General features: G+C 44.4%; 1 protein-coding gene across 1 annotated transcript in view; it reads left to right on the top strand.

Annotated features, from left to right (window-relative positions):
- Positions 1–21,222, top strand: part of LOC134225133 (mucin-2) — a 287,374-nt gene that overhangs the window by 254,133 nt on the left and 12,019 nt on the right. The window contains exon 4 of the mRNA XM_062704951.1: positions 15,367–15,773. Coding sequence (XP_062560935.1) covers positions 15,367–15,773 — 407 coding nt within the window. The remainder of the gene's footprint in view (positions 1–15,366; positions 15,774–21,222) is intronic.

The raw sequence follows: 21,222 nt of genomic DNA, 5'->3' as shown, positions 1-21,222 counted from the left end.
GCAGTTTTATCTGGGGTCGTGCCGTTGGTTGGAGCTTTGCAAAAGGCCTCCCGTGGCTGCAAAGTTTAACGGTATGTCTCCAGCAAAGAATACAAAATTATTTTGAGATTAGGGTAAGACGGTATAATGCGCCCCACCTGGCCAAAATGCCCCCCTTTGATTTCTAGAAAACTGTTACTACCTAAGGGTAAAAATCAGTTGATACCTTTAAATATTTGTAAAACTTGCACTGGAACACTCAGTTGGGCAACCAAATAACTTTACTCAGTGGTTGATCTATATAATGAAAATGAAATGGTCTGTGTTCGTAAGCGCATAACTCGAAAACGGCTGGATGAATTTTCTCTATTCCTTCAGCAGATATGTTTGTTATCATTTCCGACGGGTTTATATGATATTTCCTCATGCGAAAATTACGAGTAAGGTTGAGTAAATCGTGAAAAACTAGAATTAAGATTCCTATGGAGTTTTGCATTGGCTACATAACGCGCCTTTCCACCAACTGCAGGACAACGTCTGCCGGGTCGACTAGTATGATATAAAATTGCCACCATCTTCAAAAATGTTACGTTTTTCGAAAATATGTTTCACTGTTCAAAACGCCCCAGTGTAGGCAGGACGATATGCCCATACCAACTAAACACAAGCGCGGCGAGCTTGCAGCAGTTGCTTCCAAATTATATGGAAACTATTGAAATATAAGTCAAACCTGCTTAAATGGACTTATGTTGGTTTTTCAATGTGAAGCATATAAGGATTTGTAACCTTTTTATAATGGGATTGATAAAATACTAAAGAAAGGCTAGGAAACGTCTACTTCCTGGCACTTTTTGAAATCCATTTTTTCACGACTTTTCAAAAAAGCTTTATTACTTGTACTCTGTAATATTTTTATATGACTACTAACTGGCAATGCATGTGCGACTTTTTGGACTACCAAATAACACAAAGTTTGCAAAAATTGCATTGAAAAGTAAAAAGTTATCAAGAGATTGCCTTAGAGGGGGTAGGGGGAGTTAGCATATTATACCGTCTTACCCTATCATTCGCAATTAGTTTTGTAAATGCGATTATTTAAGAACATTCAGTATTCCTACAATGTTAGAGACTGGAATCCTATTTTATATTTAGCACCATTTTCATTTCCTTAGTTTATCGGGGTTCAGCCAAACCGCACGAAGCCGATTTTAACTAACTTGAGATATTTTGTTCGCAAAAGGAAAACGGAAAGTATTTCATGCCAATTCATGCGTACATTTACTGTAGCATATCCGATGGGATTTGTGATCAATTAAATCAGTTACACGAAAACTTTGGCAAATAAATTGGAAGTTTCTCATCAGCGCTAGGTGCGATTTGCCAGAACCCCGACCGGCTAATAATCCGATTTTGTCACAAAATTGAAAACGGCTGAAGCTTATAAACATTTGTTAACCCCCACTCGGAAAAACTTGATCAAAATTAGAAGGGAGTAAGCCTTTCATCCACGAACAAATTCAGCCTACCTAGTATGTATTATCCGGGTCTCGCCGCTTGAAGAAGGCGGCTTGTCGGTGTGTAAAAATCAATCGGTCACTGTACTTTTTGACACAAGCTGGAGACAATAGCCTTTTCGTCAGTGAGTTTTCCTCCAGATAGTGTCAAAAAGTACAGTGACCGATTGATTTTAATACACCGACAAGCCGCCATTACCAAGCGTGGAAAGCTGGATAACATTGTTCGAATAGAAATCTTGTAGGATATTGGTTAATCTACACTGCCGTGAACCGCATATCTGTCCCATCTTTGCTGGGTTTCCTATGCTTTTTTTTCCTCGTTTGTCGGGTGAAGATCACTGCGTCCAGATTTTAGGACTATTGTGATATACCCCTTTGCTGTGAAATACGCAAGTTATCTCAGTAACATGTTTGTCACTGAGATACCTTGGTATCGACTGAACTCAAGACCATCTATTATTGATGAATAGAGATCCTGAGTTACAGTATGTGACTCCCCATTCAGGCGAGACTAGCTTTATGAAGCCAACCACGTCCTTGGGGATAAGATCCATATGTCAGCAGGCCCTAAAAGGGCTTGCTGAGAACTTTGAACCTACGTTGGGTGAGTGCACTTCAATAACAGAGGATGTGTTCTGATGTGTCTCTCTCCTCGACACCGAACAGGGAATCTGAGGTTTGGATTGCTCCGATCTTTTGTAGATGGTATCTGCAGGGCAGTGTCCAGTTATTAGACCGGTGTAGATGTTGAGATCCCTTTGTTGAGACCTAATAGTTGTTGGGTTTTCTTGGGGTTAATCGTTACGAGCCTTTTGGATTGGCTCGTATGGGGAAGTGCATTCCAGTTTGATGTGATTTGACTGACCATATATTTGTTCAGTTCCATTTTTACAGAGCAGTCTGAGATCCCGCAGAAGAGCTCAGGGCCAATGAACCTTTCATTAGATCCATTCCTGGCTAGCTCATCAGCAATCTCGTTTCCCTCTAGACCCGTATGTCCTGGGATCCAATATAGGTAGACTCTATTGCGTATGGATAAGTTTTTCAAAGCCAGAATGCATTCCCACACTAGCTTTGAGTTACAAGTGTAGTTATTAAGCGACTTAAGTGCCGCTTGGCTGTCAGAGAAAATACATATTTTTGCAAATCTATCCTTTTCCTCAGGCATAATAACACGCATTCTAATATTGCATATATTTCCGCCTGAAATACTGTGGGCCACTGTCCTAAGTGGACAGAAATTTTTGTTGTAGGGCCATAGATTCCGGATCCTGTCAGATTATTCATTTTCGAACCATCTGTGAAGAAATTTATAGAGCCTGTTGGAACGCTGGGTCCACCTCCTTCCCACTCCTGGCGGGAAGGAATGAACACATCGTAAGGTAAGTCATAATTGACTACCGTTTCCACCCAGTCACTACAAATTCCTATTGCGGGATTTATGGCAAATTCATTTAATATGCTGAGGTGACCCGTAAGGTCTCCCGACAGCAGTGTTTTTGTTCTCTTTAACCTTAGAGCACTTTTTTCCGCTTCCAGCTTTATGAATTGATCTAACCGGGGCAGGTGAAGCATTGCGTCTAGGGCCAAAGTGGGTGTACTACGAACTGCACCAGTGATGGCTATGCAAGCGGTGCGTTGGATTTTGTTGAGCTTAGCCCTTGCAGCAGCCTCATTAGTTTTAGGCCACCAGACAAGGGAAGCGTAAGTTGTCCTGGGACGGACAATGGTTTTATATATCCACATGATCATACTTGGTTTTAGGCCCCATCTTTTACCAAGGGTTTTGAACAAACCCAAAGTGTATTGAGACCTTTCTGCACAACTGATTGGAGATGAGAGTTCCAATTAAGCTTTGCGTCGAGTATGACACCTAGATATTTTACTTCACTTGAATAAACTAATTGTGTTTGATTCAAGAAAAGGGGTTTCAGTTGTACCTTTCTCCGTTTGGTGAAAGGGATAATGGAAGTTTTTGTAGGATTTTTGCCTAGTTGATTCTTTTGACACCAGGAAAAAGTGTGATTTAGGGCAGATTGCATTCTTTCCACGATAACACTTTCGAATTTGCCTCGTACAATAATGACAACGTCATCAGCATATCCAACCACTTCGAAGCCTCTTCTCTCTAAGCTGTCTAGAAGCTCATCCACCACCAGTGACCACAACAAAGGAGAAAGCACTCCGCCTTGCGGACACCCCCTTGTTGCTTTAACAGTGATGTATGAACCGCTAAGCTCAGAGGAGATTTTCCTATTAGCTAGCATAGCATGTACCCAGGTAACAATGCATGGGTCGAATTTTCTCCTCAACATTGCTGACCCTATAGACGAGTAAGAAGCGTTATCGAATGCGCCCTCAATATCAAGAAATGCTACAAGAGCAATTTCTTTTGCATTAAGTGTTTTTTCGATTTTTTGAACTAACGTATGTAGTGTCGAGATCGTAGATTTTCCACTTTGATAAGCGAATTGGTTTTTTGACAAAGGCATTGCTTTCATAAATTTGTGATTTATGTACTCGCATAGTACCTTTTCCATAATTTTGAGCATTGCAGAGGATAAACTTATCGGCCTGAATGCTTTGGGGTTGGTTTTATCTCTCTTGCCTGCCTTCGGAATGAAGACAGCCCGGATTTGACGCCAATCGTTAGGTATGTGCCCCAAAATCAGACTCGCCTTAAAAATCTCAACCAAGGGTGGAACCAGTGTTTTCTCCTCTTTTTGGATCAACGCTGGGAATATTCCATCCATACCAGGAGACTTAAATGGCTCGAAAGATCTCACAGCCCTCTCAACCCTGGCCCGAGTGAAAGCTTCCTTTGCAACCTTTATTGCGTCTTTTTTAGATCCAGAAACCCATGATTGGATCTCTTGTGGATCTGAGACAGCAATTCCAGTGCCTTGGTCGCCGATGCTCGACTCAGGGAAGTGGATCTTTAACAATTCGCTCAGTGTATCGCTAGGCTCTACAGAGAGCAGACCATCCGTCTTTCGGAGGCTACCCACACCATTGGAGTGGTCTTTTGAAAGAGTTTTTGGAGTCTGGCCACTACGGGTGTATTCTCTATGCTTTCACACATTAGAATCCACGATTTCCGTTTGGCTGACCTTATTTCTTTGTTGTAGTTCGTCAGGGCCTTTCTGTATAGGCTCCAATCGCCGGTTCGCTTAGCACGGTTGAACTCCCTACGCGCAGTTTTCCTAAGCTTCTCAAGAGTTTTATTCCACCATGGAACGTCTCTACTCGAACTAGTTGATTTAGTTGGACAGCTCTCTTGGTAGGCGTTAAGGATTTTGTTTTTAATGGATTTGGACGCATCTTCCAATTGTGTTATGGACTTGATGTGACTTTCTATGATGTACTCTTCGGATCGTAGGATAGCTGAGTAGGATTCCCAATCAGTTTTCTTAGGATCTTTAAACGTTTTTCCATCGTTAGACCCCTTCCCATTCGAAGATGATGTGTTTATGGTCTGACATTGATATTTCTTCAGAAACATGCCAGTTTTTATTTTATCAGAGATAGACCGACTACATAGAGTCAAGTCCAAAACTTCCTGACGAATGGAGTTTTCAAACGTGGGCTTGTCACCAACATTACAAATGTCAATGTTCTTGGAAGAGAGAAACTGTAACAGGTACTCACCTCTGGTGTTTATATTTGTACTTCCCCATACGGTGTGATGTGCATTTGCGTCGCACCCTATGACGAAGGGGATGTTGTGTCGGTGGCTGTAGGCTACGAGCGCAGCTATTTCTGGAGGAGGGATTTCGTCCACGTCACCTGGGAAGTATGCCGAGACCACCAAGATCTCTCTACTCCCTCTGGCGGAAGGTACCTCCATCCTGACCGCTACGATGTCCCTTTTATGAATTCTGAAATTGGAAAGTATTTACAGTTGTTATGTAATAAAATAGCCGCTCTAGGAGAAAGCTGGCTGTCATCATATACCAACTTACATGAGTGTTGTGGAATACCTTGTATTCTGGATTTATTGACCCATGGCTCTTGAATGAGGGCCACGGTTAAATTCTCTTTGGTGAACCTCCGACAGAGCACACCCGTGGCGCTCTCAGCATGGTGGAGGTTCACTTGCAGAACTTTAGTCGCCATTTCCGGGGTTCCCGCTTTTTTCCGGACGACGACTGTCCGGCTTTGGATGTTGCGGATCATCAGGATGTCGTTTGATATTACAGTTTGGGTTTTCTCTCTTCCCTGTAGCAACCTGGCCCGCCAGTTTCGCCTCTGTGGTCAAACTGTCGCTTTTTGCACCCCCTTTGCCCTGTTTAGATACCTTTGGTTTGGTACCACTAGAGCAGGGGGTCGCCTGTAAGCTTCGAGCTTTTCCTTTAGAGGCGGACAGACTAGCCTTTATGGTGCTTTTGGGGTGAGATTTACTAACCTCGCCCGAACCGGAGGCTTCCTCAGATTTCTCTTGGGTCGGCCTTCCAGTTAGCCGAACCTCGCCCGAACAGGAGGCCTCCTCAGATTGCTCTTGGGTCGGCCTTCCAGTCGGATTGGCGGTAGCGGCAGTCGGTTGATCTGTAATCTTCCTTAGTTGGATTTCACCAAATCGGTAGTTGATTGGTATTTGGACTTCTTCAACTTTTCCATCGACGCACCCTCTACTGTGAAGATCCATTCAACATGAATATCTTTCAGAATGGATCGTTTCACAATACGCCAATCAGTTGTTGTGATGTCATTTTGGCTTTCTATGAGAGCCTTTATTCGGTCGTCATCATAGCTGGAGCTTTGTGGGAAGAATGCTCGGATCATCTCTGGACGTGGAATCGCCACTTCGTCCATTGCCATCAGCTCTGCACCTTCCCAGGGTTTCATGGATGGGGATATTCTCTTTAACCACTCAGCAGTCTCTTGATCCTTACAGATTAGAACCATGTAACCGGACTTGTAGATGAGGTTGTTGAATTTGGGTTTTATTGGCTCGTTTCGCTGTTGAACTACTCTGAGCAGGAGTGTTTCTTGTAGAAGGTCTAGCTGGGCTGTAGTGAGTTGGACGGTGGGAAAGTCTTTGGGTATTATCCCGACCTTCACGCTTTTGGCCATATCACTGTAGCTGATACCAGCTGTTTTCCTCATGGGTGGGTTTTGTTGTCCAGACACGTTTTTCTGAGGCGCGCGGTTTGAGGACTGTTAAACGCGCTCTCTCGGATCCAGATGGTGCTTCACCCTTTTTTGTTTGGGGTCCTCTGTGGCGGATTTGTCTAGGTCGTTTCTCGAGCGTATGTTTACGTATGCTTACTTACTTGATACTTGATGGGCTACAGCTCTTCGATGAACCTACGCCGAATGGAGTATCCTTCTCCACTGGACTCGATCCTGGGCCAATCGCTTCCAGTCGCCCTGAACATTGAGCGCCCTCAGGTCCTCTTCAACTGCAAAAAGCCATCGTGTACGCGGCCTTCCATGAAGCCTGCGGCCTCTTCCTCTACTAAATATTATCTTCGCTTGACGTTCTTCCGGCATACGAACAACGTGACCAGCCCACCGTAGTCTGCCGTGTAGTATAAGCTTAATAATATCCAGCCCTTTATACACCTGGTACAATTCGTGATTCATGCGACGCCGCCAGATACCGTTCTCCTGTTTACCGCCGAGTACTGTCCGCAGCACCTTACGCTCAAACACTCCGAGAGCTCTCCGATCAGCCTCCTTTAACGTCCATGTCTCATGGCCGTATAAAGCCACCGGAAGAATCAGAGTAGTATACAGCGCGAGTTTTGTTTTCGTTTACAGACTACGGGACTTAAGCTGATTACGAAGTCCGTAATAAGCCCTATTTGCAGCTGCAATACGCCTTTTCACCTCGCGGGTAACATCATTATCGCACGTCACTATTGTTCCAAGATACACAAATTCTTCTACCACTTCAAATTTTTCACCATCCAGCACCATTTCGCTACCACCACCACTAATGAACCCACGTTGATTGCCAGCGACCATGTACTTCGTTTTGCTGGTATTGATCGTGAGTCCAATCCTCGCTGTCTCCCTCTTAAAAGGCACAAAAGCCTCTTCCACGGCACGGCGATCAATTCCGATAATATCGATATCGTCCGCAAATCCCAGGAGCATATGCGATTTTGTGATAATTGTACCGTTTCTTTGCACACCAGCTCTCCTAATCGCTCCCTCGAGCGCTATATTGAACAGTAGATTCGAGAGTGCATCACCCTAATCCATCTAAGGTAACAAATGACGTCGATTTTTCATCCGCAATCCTTACACTTGATTTCGTTCCGTCCAACGTTATACGAATCAGCCGTATCAGTTTCGCCGGAAAACCATGTTCAAGCATAATTTGCCATAATTCATTCCGTTTCACTGAATCGTACGCCGCCTTGAAATCAATAAACAGATGATGTGTCTGCAAGTTATACTCCCGGAATTTATCAAGGACTTGTCTCAGGGTAAACATTTGATCCGTCGTTGATCGGCCCTCACGAAAACCTGCTTGGTATTCGCCGAAAAAGGACTCTTCAAGCGGTCTCAATCTGTTGAACAGAATACGGGACATAATTTTGTACGCCAAATTAAGGAGGGTTATTCCTCGGTAATTGGCGCACTCCAGTCTGTGCCCTATCTTAAAGAGAGGGCAAATGAGGCCGTCCAACCAGCTAGCAGGCTGGTCTTCCTGGTCTTCCCATATTTTCGTCATAATATGGTGCAGAACTTCATAAAGCTGCTCACTGCCATGTTTGAGAAGTTCAGCCGGGAGCTGGTCCTTCCCCGCAGCCTTATTGTTTTTCAGCTCTTTAACAGCTTTTTTTACCTCATCTAGTGTAGGTGACTCCACAGCTTGTCCATCATCGCTAATATTTATTCTGTTCACCGATGCACCGTCACTTCCTCCATTCAACAAAGTCTCGAAGTGTTGCTTCCACCTGGTAGCCACTTCAGTTTTATCTGTCAGCAAATTCCCTTGTTGGTCGTTGCACATGACGGGAGATGGCGCTGTCTTTCTCCGCACGCCATTGACAGACTCATAAAACCTCCGCATATCGTTCTGCTCCATTTTTTCCTGCGCCTCACTAATAACTTGTTCTTCGTACTCTTTTTTCGGCTGCTCTTGCTTCCTTGTACCGATCTCTATTCGATCGGGTACCCGACACCAACATCCGGCTTCTGGCAACGTTCTTCTCGTCTGTCACTCTCTGACACTCCACATCGAACCAACCCGTTCTGGGTCGCCTCTGTGCAGTGCCTACCACTTCTCGTGCTGTTGTGCTCACCGCTCCATGGATCGACTCCCATATATCGTTGATGTTGTCGCTAACGTTGATTGCACTTATCCGTTCGTCGAGCTTCTGGCGGTACTCACTCGATACTCCATCCGCCGACAATCGCTGGATATTGTAACGCATCGTTCGCTGTGATCTTTCGTTCGATACAGTTGACAACCGTGATCGAGTTTTACAGACAACGAGGTAGTGATCAGAGTCAATGGTCGGACCTCTGAATATCCACACATCGATAAGATCCGAGAAATGGCGCCCACCCACCAGAACATGGTCTATCTGGTTGCAAATTTCACCATTTGGGTGTCTTCAGGTGTGCTTTCGGATGTTCTTTCGTGCAAAGTAGGTGCTACTGATGGCCATCCCTTGCAGCAGCAAAATTTACTAGCCGTAGGCCGTTGTCATTGGTAGCGGAGTGAAGGCTCTCCCTACCGATTATGGGGCGGAAAGTCCTCTCTACCGACCTGAGCGTTAGCGTCTCCGATAACAATTTTCACGTCATGCTTTGGGCACTCTCCATAGGCTTTATCAAGACATTCATAAAACGTGTCCTTCACGTCGTCGGATTTATCGTTTGTCGGTGCGTAAACGTTGATTAGGCTGTAATTGAAGAATTTGCTCCGTATCCTCAACACACAGATTCGTTCGGTAATGGGTTTCCACCGCAACACTCGCTTCATCTGCTTGCCCATCACTACGAAACCAACTCCATGCTCTGCTTTTCCCCCGCCGCTGTGATAGATGTTATATTTGAATGCAGTGTTAGTCGTGTGGTCCACGGCTTGGAATTCACGTTCTCCGGATCTAGGCCATCGGACTTCTTGAATAGTGGCAACGTTCACTCCAACATTCTGCAGTTCACGAGCCAGAAGGCTAACTCGTCCAGGTTCATTTAGGGTCCTGACATTCCAGGTACCGAGTTTCCAATCATAGTCCTTATTTCGTTGCCGGGTCGGTTGCCAAAAATAACGTTCTCTTTTTCTTCTATCTCCATTTTTCGTGGTATTTGAGAGGCTTCAGTAAGCTACCTTACCGGGGTCGCGTTACCTACATCGCGATGATGGGGCTGCCACCTTCGGTATAGCTGACGCGATACAGCATTTCGTTAATCAGCCGCTGGGTACCAGGCAGACGCTGTTTGAGCCGCACCTCCTGGTGAACAGACGCTCGAGGCGTACCTTCTCACTCTAGCTGATGTCAGAAGGACAACAGTGCCCAGGCTGCACTACCAGCTAAGTACACAACCCTTAGCTGGCGGTCTTTGGTCATCGGACGACCCGTGGAAGCGTGAGATAGGGACTTGTGGGGACCAGGGCTCTGTTGGCCGCTCCTTCCTTCATGTCAACCCACCATTTCGCAGCCTAAGGTGTACACACTTATTTGAAAAAAAAAAAATCGCGCTTATTTGTATAATATATGTCCATGCATTTTAAAGTAATTATCGGCCAAATTTGCTACTTCTGCAGCACGTTGACAGCACCCTAGCATCCCGTAGGTCTAAATTGTTATGTTAACTGTATCACAATGATACAAACATTTAATTTTGTACATGGTAAAAGTTCCATGAATCCTAAATACTTAAACACTAAATCATTGAATTTGCTGCTGTTCCTCGCTATTCAACAAAACATAAGCCGATAACCATCTTCGCGCATTTATCAAGATTTATTGCGATGAATGCATCCTGCTAATAGTCCGGAGGTTAAAAGTCGTGATGCTCGAATAACCGTAAAACTCCACGAACAATCCCTTTCCATTGAGAGCACTACAAATATGGCACAACAATCACCCACATGGCTGAGCAGACGGCGGGCGATACCTTCACACATTTCGATAGCAACCAATCGCCCGGAATGTCTCCCTCATATGCATGCATTCCAATTATGACAGCCGTGACGGTTCCCCGGAGCTTAGATCAAGGCCTCACTTTCCGGAGCGAGTGTGCCCTCTATTAGCGCGATACCGTTCGATCGAACCAATCTAACAGTCGTCAATCGACACTTAACCTCCAAATAGTTTCGTGCGCCACACGGCAATTACATTTAACTGCAGGGCTTTGCCGACAATCGTGCCCATTAGTAGCGGCACGGAAACCCTTCTTCAAGCCTCCCACAATATGTGTGTGTAACTGTCAATCGCAGTGCACCACACCTGGACACTTGAAAATCAAATCAGTGCGATCGTTTCATAATCAGACCATATGAGACATAGGACGTAGCTGGCACACGATCGATCCACAATGGAATTTTTGGCAATGTGCCTTTCCTTTCGTCCAAACTAAGCGTGGACATTTATGCGTAGTACACTTGAAATGATTTAATGACAGGTTAAAAAAACGGCCAAGCGCACCCGTGTCAAATTCGTGGCGGTTCCGAAGGTTACAGCACCGCATTCGCAGGGTGTAAGCCGGACTGCCGGTTACTGGATTATTGGTGGTTATAGGTTTTAGCTTTCGACCGCGAAACAAGGTCGTGCCAGCGATGCTGGGAGCCGAGCCCATATAACAATAATGCGGCTACTTTTTTCTTTAAGTGGATTTGAAGCAGAGTTTTATTGTTGTTGCTTTCTTAAGAGAGCAACTCGTGTGTGCGAATTGAATTACCTATTCAATTTAGGATAAATGGATTGTTTTAATTAAAACAGCGTTATCAGGATTATTTGTGATGTCAAGACATAAGATTTAATGAGCATCTTTCTGCATACCACCATCGGGGGTGACAATGGGTCTGGGGGGTGAGAATGGGTCAGCGCTCTCACCGGCAGCCTGGAGGTCGGATAACAAAATCGTTCAAAAAGGTCTCTTATATTTTAGTCTTCTTGCCCTTTGACACATTCAATCTACTCTATAAGCATTCTAAGTAGTTGAAACAGTGACCCATTTTCACCCCCATTTGACCCATTGTCACCCCCGACGACGGTACCGATTTACCAAAGCATGTTTTGAATTCATATCTTCTTCTTCTTCTTCTACAATGGCTTTACTTTCCATCTGGAACTTGGTCTGGCTTTCAACATTATTGATATTTTCTACCTATTATATTAGACTGAACACCCAGCCAGCGGATGGCAGATTTTAATACAGTTCTGCATAAGAACCTTACCGAAACTGTATAATAATTGGGCATGTACAATTTCGGAAGATTTTAATACAATTGTTGTATTGAAATAATACAGATTTGTATTATTTTAATACAATATTTGTATAAAAAGCTTACAGAATTGTATATGCCCAGATTTTATACAATAATTGTCAGATTTGTTTTTCGGGTGAATCTATTCCATACAATCCTCTGCAAAAAGTATCTAGCATATTCGCTCAAAATACATTTGATATTCATTGTCAATGTCTTTTAGTACTAGCCAACTTTAGAATTTCTAAGAGGCTTGAATTCGGCAACATGATCTTATTTAATGGCTGCACATCAAATTAGGGTAAAATGCCCAATAGTGCCAAGCAACACACATGTTGTATAAGTGTAATTATAACTCATATTTATTTATTTATTTATTCATTTATTTAGTGCTGATCCATCTAACTACAATGTCTTAATGAAAAAAATACTCTACATAACTTGTCATAACACACGATAATTACACCTACAGCAATGACGAACGATAAATCTTCTTTTTGAAGCGTGTGCTTGTTTGGTTAAAATCGAAAAGATCCTCAACTACCGTGAACGTCCGGATCATCGACGATAGTGGCTCATTGTAGCCGAACGCCGTTCGATGGAACCTGTCCTGTAGCAGTGATCGTTGTCGGAGAGGACGTTGAATTGCGCGGAAGTCCAGAAGCGCAAGCAGGAGAATCAATTTCGTTGTTCAGTACCTTGGCAACGAATGTTGCCTGCTGAATTTTTCTTCTTCTTTCAAGGGTGTCCATACCAAGCAGTTTACAGCGATCAGGGTAAGCAGGAAGATTCAATGGGTCACGCCAGGGCAAACTACGTAATGCCAACCGAATGAACCTCCGCTGAACACGTTCAATCCTTAGGGACCATGATACATCATTTGGCGTCCAGATAACAGAAGCGGTCTCAAGGATAGGTCGTACAAGGGCACAATACAGAGACTTCAAGCAATATGGATCGGTAAAGTCTTTGGCAATTTTGGCAATAAAGCCCAGCTGACGATTTGCTTTGGAGATTATCGCTGTATAATGAGAATTGAATGTCAGCTTTGGATCCAACATGACTCCTAGATCGGAAACCATCTCAACTCTTTCAAGTATCCTGTCGTCTATCCGATAATCGAACAATATTGGCTCCTTCAATCGATGGAACGTTATCACGGAATATTTCGGAACACTGATAATAAGTCGGTTCCGATGGCACCAGGCAACGAACAGATCCAGCAAACTCTGTAATCGGTGGCAATCATCAGCCGATCGTATCACCAAAAAAAAAAATTCAGATCTTCTGCATAGATGATTTTGCAATGAAGTCCTAGTTTTGCAGCGACATCGTTGAAGTACAACGTGAACAACAAGGGCCCCAAGTTGCTTCCCTGGGGCACACCAGAACCACTGCAGAAGGACGAAGAAATGCAGGAATCAATTTTCACTCGTAGTTTTCATCCAGTTAGGTAAGAGCTCAACCATGATGCAAATTTAGTGGAGATACCGAGACGAAAAAGTTTGATCAGCAGCATACTATGGTCGATCTTATCAAAGGCTGCTTTCAAGTCAGTGTAGATAACATCTACTTGAGCCTTGCTTTCTATGGCATTCACTCACGTGTTAGTAAAAACTAACAAGTTCGTAGTGACCGATCTTCCTGGCATAAAACCGTGCTGATCGGTTGAGATGTAGTTCTTCGATTTACTAAGAATCACCTCACTGACGATTATTTCGAATAGCTTGGACGCAGCTGATAAGCTAGTTATCCCCCTGTAGTTTCTGACTTCCTTTCTGTCACCATTTTTGAAGACAGGAAACATATAGGATTGCTTCCAAATCTCCGGAAAGATGCCATCATCGAGTGAGCGGGAGAAAATAGAAGCGAGAGGCTCGGCGAAAACAGTGGAGCAGCGACAAAATATAACAGATGGAATCCCATCTGGACCCGGAGACAGAGAGCTTTTCAACTTTTTAGCAGCAGCGATGACCATTGCCGGGATGACCACGAATGTTGTTAGGCTAATCAAGTCCAATGGAGCGTCTAACGAGGCGGATGCAGCTTCGGCGTCGGTGGCAGAGCTTTGATTGAATACGGATTCAAAAAATCTTGCGAAGAGTTCACAACATTCCGCAGATGTTTTCGCTTCAGTGATGTCATATACCACATTCTTTGGAATAGATGAGTTTTTCCTTTTACTGTTGACGAACTTCTAAAAGCTTTTGGGATTACGCTTGAGATTGGTTTGCACTCTCATTACGTGGGCCTTATACAAATCCGAATTCAAGCTGCGGTAAGCATTACTAGCACATTGGAAACGAAGTTTGCTCTCCAGAGACCGTTGCGCACGATGCTTTCGTTGACTGGTATTTCTTTCGCGTTTAAGCTTTCTAAGTAACGAGGTACTCCAAGCAGGTGACTTTGGGGGCCGCTGAGCAGGAACATTGGCTTGCAACCATTGTTGAACGATAAAACAGAATTTACTCGCCATTTCGTTAACATTCTGACTCGCATTTAAACAATCCCAATCGATATTTTGAAGATCACTGCAGAGTAACTCATAATCTACCTTACCAAAATCCAGGCCTGGCTTATCGTCTGTACCGTGCGACCACGAATACGACCAAATTCGGTCATATATGAGTTGCTGTGACCAAAACGATCTGAATTGTGCTGCTAGGGAGTGGACCTCCTAGTAGCGGAATTTTACTGTTCCTGCCATAAGGATTAGAAACTTTCAACATAATAATTTCGCGTTATAACTAATAACAAGTTCCGGACGATACATACATGAAACACTTGAATACACGACGTTATTCGTTGAAATTAACATTTCAAAGTCTGACTGACCTTCCCCTTTAGTAGACCCCCTGGGGGTCCATAATAGAAATTTGCTTCCCTATAGTCGACATTTCATTTGATTTTCATGTACCATTTCGAAATGTTCTTTTCCCTATTATGGACCCCCCCAAAATATTCCTATAATGCACACATTTTTTACAAAATTGTAGAAAATAATCTATTTTTACTTCTCATAGCATTTCCAATGCTTGTAATCACATCATTGGAGTATATGGTAGGTTCTCCCGATGAAATCACAAAGAAAAGTGTTCTTATTATGATGTAATAATGCAAACATGGTTGGAGGGTCCACTATTAATTAGGGGACCACTATTGGTCATTATATCCTAGATTAATTTCTTAATCAAATATTCATGTTACTTATCATGACAATGAATTTAAGGAATATACTTTCTACTTTCGTTTTATTTTATTTTATTTTATTATACTCCCGTGAATCGCAAATTTATACCATATGAATAGGAAACCCAGTAAGGATGTGACAGATATGCGATTCACGGCAATATAACTATACATGATGCACTCGAAACAACAAACATTTTACCGGAGGAATTTCGTTTGCACACTTTTTTCCCTGCTTTGAATCAAACCACTAACGTTATCTTTACCATTTTCATCCACTTTTAGCGTCCATTGTCGACGGAAACGGGAGGCCGCGATCGGCACTCGTCGTACACTTCGAGCCGAGCACGTCCGTTCGGTGGCAATGCGGAGGACACGTCGTCTCCGACGCGCGGTTTCCTGGGATCTACGGCGGCACAACAAAGGCCATCGCAATCGGCGCGCATTCCGCCGTCGGCAGCACGAAACGGTTTCAGACCCAAATCGGAAGAGCTGGGTGGAAGCAGCCGGTACCAACAGAACGAAACGAATAACGGTAGCAAAGACAGCGTCAGCAGCAGCACCAGCAGTAGCCGGTACACCAAGCCCACGCTGAAGCCCAATCGATTCCGATCTACGACCACGGTTGATCCGGTCACTGCCAAAAGTACCACCGTCGAGAGCGTGGTGCTGAGGAATCGTTTCGCTGGACGGTGAGTTTAAGAGTTTTGGTGTGTTGGGAATTTTAGATTAGATTGAAAGATGTGGACGGCGCTGTGTGTAGTTAAATTTTACAAGTACTCAATTTGACCGACTGAACAATGGCATGTTTGAACGATGGTACATGCAATATCCATTTCAATTATTATTTCTTCCATGTTCTGATTAGAGCAATCTGCTCTGAAATATTTGTCCAATTACTGTCCAATAGCTAGTTTTTGATTCAATAATTGCTTATTGCTGTTATCGGGTGACATGGGAAATGTTGAAGGATAAAGATAATAAAAAATTGGGAAATTGCGGTATTTTAATTGCCAATAGTTTAGGGTAGAAGCAATAAATACAAAATTTCCATAAATAATGCATAATTTTAATTAGCAAATTAATACATATATATTGCAATTAGGGCTTGACGATCCCTCCCCAGGCCATCTGCGAGTTGTGGCGCCTGCCTAGGATGTGGTGGGGTTTGACAGTGGGCCCTGTTAAACCTCTATAAAAAGCTGCATGTATCCGCAAGTAGGCTCCGCCAAAGCGACCGTGTGCCGCTCAAAGCGCACAAGCCCAAGTCCTGGTGTTAGGTGGGACGCTAAACAGCCCTGACACGACGGCCCTCCGACGAGACAGGAGGTTTGCGCAGGCCCAATAAGCCGCCTCGATGTCGTAGCGCTGCAGGAAATCTGCTGGACAGGACAGAAAGTGTGGAAAAGCGGGCATCGAGCGGCTACCTTCTACCAAAGCTGTGGCACCACCAACGAGCTGGGAACCGGCTTCATAGTGCTGGGAAAGATGCGCCAACGCGTGATTGGGTGGCAGCCAATCAACGCAAGGATGTGCAAGCTGAGGATAAAAGGCCGTTTCTTCAACTATAGCATCATCAACGTGCACTGCCCACACGATCCGACGACGAGAAAGAAGCGTTCTATGCGCAGCTGGAGCAGACATACGATGGATGCCCACTGCGGGACGTCAAAATCGTCATCGGTGACATGAACGCTCAGGTAGGAAGGGAGGAAATGTATAGACCGGTCATCGGACCGGATAGTCTGCATACCGTATCGAACGACAACGGCCAACGATGCATAAACTTTGCAGCCTCCCGCGGAATGGTAGTCCGAAGCACTTCCTTCCCCGTAAGAATATCCACAAGGCCACATGGAAATCACCTAATCAAGTAACGGAAAACCAAATCGACCACGTTCTAATCGACGGTAAATTCTTCTCCGACATCACGAACGTACGCACTTACCGCAGTGCGAATATTGAATCCGACCACTACCTCGTCGCAGTATGTCTGCGCTCAAAACTCTCGACGGTGATCAACACGCGTCGGAGTCGTCCGCCGCGGCTTAACATTGGGCGGCTACAAGACGGTAGACTAGCCCAAGACTACGCGCAGCAGCTGGAAGTGGCACTGCCAACGGAAGAGCAGCTAGGCGCAGCATCTCTTGAAGATGGCTGGAGAGATATTCGATCCGCCATTGGAAGCACCGCAACCGCTGCACTAGGCACGGTGGCTCCGGATCAGAGAAACGACTGGTATGACGGCGAATGTGAGCAGTTAGTTGAGGAGAAGAATGCAGCATGGGCGAGATTGCTGCAACACCGCACGAGGGCAAACGAGGCACGATACAAACGGGCGCGGAACTTACAAAACTCGATTTTCCGGAGGAAAAAGCGCCAGCAGGAAGATCGAGACCGTGAAGAGACGGAGGAACTGTACCGCACTAATAACACACGAAAGTTCTATGAGAAGTTGAACCGTTCACGTAAGGGCCACGTGCCACAGACCGATATGTGTAAGGACATAAACGGGAACCTTCTTACGAACGAGCGTGAGGTGATCCAAAGGTGGCAGCAGCACTACGAAGAGCACCTGAATGGCGATGTGGCAGACGAAGATGGCGGTATGGTGATGGACCTAGGGGAACGCGCGCAGGACATAATTCTACCGGCCCCGGATCTCCAGGAAATCCAGGAGGAGATTGGTCGGCTGAAGAACAACAAAGCCCCTGGGGTTGACCAACTACCAGGAGAGCTATTTAAACACGGTGGTGAGGCACTGGCTAGAGCGCTGCACTGGGTCATTACCAAGATTTGGGAGGAGGAAGTTTTGCCGCAGGAGTGGATGGAAGGTGTCGTGTGTCCCATCTACAAAAAGGGCGATAAGCTGGATTGTAGCAACTACCGCGCAATCACATTGCTGAACGCCGCCTACAAGGTACTCTCCCAAATTTTATGCCGTCGACTAGCACCAATTGCAAGGGAGTTCGTGGGGCAGTACCAGGCGGGTTTTATGGGCGAACGCTCCACCACGGACCAGGTGTTCGCCATTCGCCAAGTACTGCAGAAGTGCCGCGAATACAACGTGCCCACACATCATCTATTCATCGACTTTAAAGCCGCATATGATACAATCGATCGGGACCAGCTATGGCAGCTAATGCACGAAAACGGATTTCCGGATAAATTGACACGGTTGATCAAAGCGACGATGGATCGGGTGATGTGCGTAGTTCGAGTTTCAGGGGCATTCTCGAGTCCCTTCGAAACCCACAGAGGGTTACGGCAAGGTGATGGTCTTTCGTGTCTGCTATACAACATCGCTTTGGGAGGGTAATACGAAGAGCAGGGATTAACACGAGTGGCACAATTTTCAATAAGTCCGTCCAGCTATTTGGCTTCGCCGACGACATAGATATTATGGCACGTAACTTTGAGAAGATGGAGGAAGCCTACATCAGACTGAAGAGGGAAGCCAAGCGGATTGGACTAGTCATCAACACGTCGAAGACGAAGTACATGATAGGAAGAGGCTCAAGAGAAGACAATGTGAGCCACCCACCGCGAGTTGGCATCGGTGGTGATGAAATCGAGGTGGTTGAAGAATTTGTGTACTTGGGCTCACTGGTGACTGCCGAAAATGATACCAGCAGAGAAATTCGGAGGCGTATAGTGGCTGGAAATCGTGCATACTTTGGACTCCGCAAGACGCTTCGATCGAATAGAGTTCGCCGCCGTACCAAACTGACCATCTACAAAACGCTCATTAGACCGGTAGTCCTCTACGGACACGAGACCTGGACGATGCTCGTGGAGGACCAACGCGCACTCGGAGTTTTCGAAAGGAAAGTGCTGCGTACCATCTATGGTGGGTGCAGATGGCGGACGGTACATGGAGGAGGCGAATGAACCACGAGTTGCATCAGCTGTTGGGAGAACCATCCATCGTTCACACCGCGAAAATCGGACGACTGCGGTGGGCCGGGCACGTAGCCAGAATGTCGGACAATAACCCGGTGAAAATGGTTCTCGACAACGATCCGACGGGCACAAGAAGGCGAGGTGCGCAGCGGGCAAGGTGGATCGATCAGGTGGAAGATGACTTGCGGACCCTCCGTAGACTGCGTGGCTGGCGACGTGTTGCCATGGACCGAGCCGAATGGAGAAGACTCTTACATACCGCACAGGCCACTTCGGCCTTAGTCTGAATAAATAAAAATAAATAATTATCAACTATGTACGCCTCATATCGGTCAAATGCATTCATCGAAACAAAGCATTATCATCTCTGTTCGCATTAAACCGACAAAAGCGTTCATTTAAAGAAGGCATTATCTATGCTCACCTTATATCGGGCAAATGCGTTCATTGAAAGAAGGTGTTACCAACTCGGTTCGCCTTATATCCAGCAAATGTGTTCATCCAAAGAAGGCATTATCAATTCTGTTTGCCCTAAACCGGGCAAACGCGTTCATTTGAAAAAGGCATTACCTCCTCTCTTTGCCTTATACTGGACAAATGCTTTCCTCTGAAGAAGGCATTATCTTCTATGTTTGCTTTATACTGGGCAAATGCGTTCGTTCTAAGAAGGCATTATCTCCTATGTTTGCTATAAACCGTTACCGTATTACTTCCATTGTCCACCTATGTTAATAGAGAGAAGGTGTTGTCTCCTCATTTACACCGTAGGATAGAGCTTTTCCACATAAAAATGGCGTAGAATGATAATTTAAGCCAAAAATGTTTATTAAACAGAAGCTTTATTGCGTTTCTCTAAGTAACTCTAAGTAGTATATACCTTTATTCTAAACAAATTCTTTTCAAAGATTGTCATTTTACGATTCATCGGTATCTGTGGGTGTTAAAAATAGTAATAGTAGAAAACTACAGATTCGAAATGTATTCGGGCTAATGGACTTTCGGGTTAATGGATCTCGGGGTAGTGTGGCATTCGGGGTAATTGCTATCGGGGTACTGTCCTATTCGGGGTGATGGCATTCGCGGTACAGGGCCACCATTTCCTCTCTTTACTTCTGCCGGGCGAATGCATTTTTTGAATGAAGGGACTATATATTAGACCTCTTCATGCTTTCAAAAAGTATCAAAAATTCAACCGGTCAGCCCAGAATCACAATTCTTATGCTAAAATATGTCTCCTGTCAAATTTTCAGCTAATTCAAATAAAATTTCGATGTGGCTCAATTCGATTTAGTGTTTTTGGGCAATTTTCAATTTTGGAAAAAATCTAACAAGAGATATAAACGTCGAAAACTATCGCAACAACCTTTATACGGAAGCTTTTGGTGTGCTCTACAAGTCTTGTGAACATTGCGATTCGTTCCGTTCACGTTTTGTCCATGTTAAAGTGATTTTCAAGCTTTTAAGTGCATAAAAAAACTGTTTCCCCCAAAAGTCGTTGTTCTACATAATTCTTGAATTTATGACAAATGATTGCTAATTTATTATATTATTATTCCTCTTTTTTCCCTGGAAATTTGATTTATATAATTGCCCATGTGTGATTTACCGTTAAATTCTTAAAAATCAGAAGCTGAACATTTGTCATAAATTTGCACGCTGAGATTTCTTCAAACAAGTTGTTCAAACAAAATAGCTTCGATTTCTCTTGTTACTACGATGCACTCGATGTTAAAAGCATGCAGACATATGGTGACATTAACAAAATTTGGAAGTCGTTTGTTGTAAGCATCAAATATCATATGATTTGATTTATGTTTTGTTCGAACAACTTGTTTGAAGAAATCCTAACGTGCAAATTTACGACAAATGTTCAGCTTCTGATTTTTAAGAATTTAACGGTAAATCGCACATTGGCAATTATATTACTCAAATTTCCAGGGAAAAAAGAGGAATAATAATATAATAAATTAGCAATCATTTGTCATAAATTCAAGAATTTTGTAGAACAACGACTTTTGGGGGTGTGTGGGGCGAGACAGCCCTGTTGTATACCGCTCTATATTACATACCGTTTATGCCGCCTTGGTGTTGATGATGAGCAAGCAGCTAAGCACTGTTATCCCTCAGTCAGATGTCAACAGTAACCCGAGCAAGGCGAACCCTCCGCCGAGTGCAATAGTACGTAATGGGTGATTTCCTGGCGCAGTAGCAGGTTACACATTTGGCGACAGTGGCAGG

This window comes from Armigeres subalbatus, chromosome 3 (genome assembly GCF_024139115.2).
Source record: "Armigeres subalbatus isolate Guangzhou_Male chromosome 3, GZ_Asu_2, whole genome shotgun sequence".
Taxonomy (NCBI): domain Eukaryota; kingdom Metazoa; phylum Arthropoda; class Insecta; order Diptera; family Culicidae; genus Armigeres; species Armigeres subalbatus.
The sequence above is the reverse complement of the archived record's forward strand: the minus strand, read 5'-3'. Positions and strand labels throughout refer to the sequence as shown.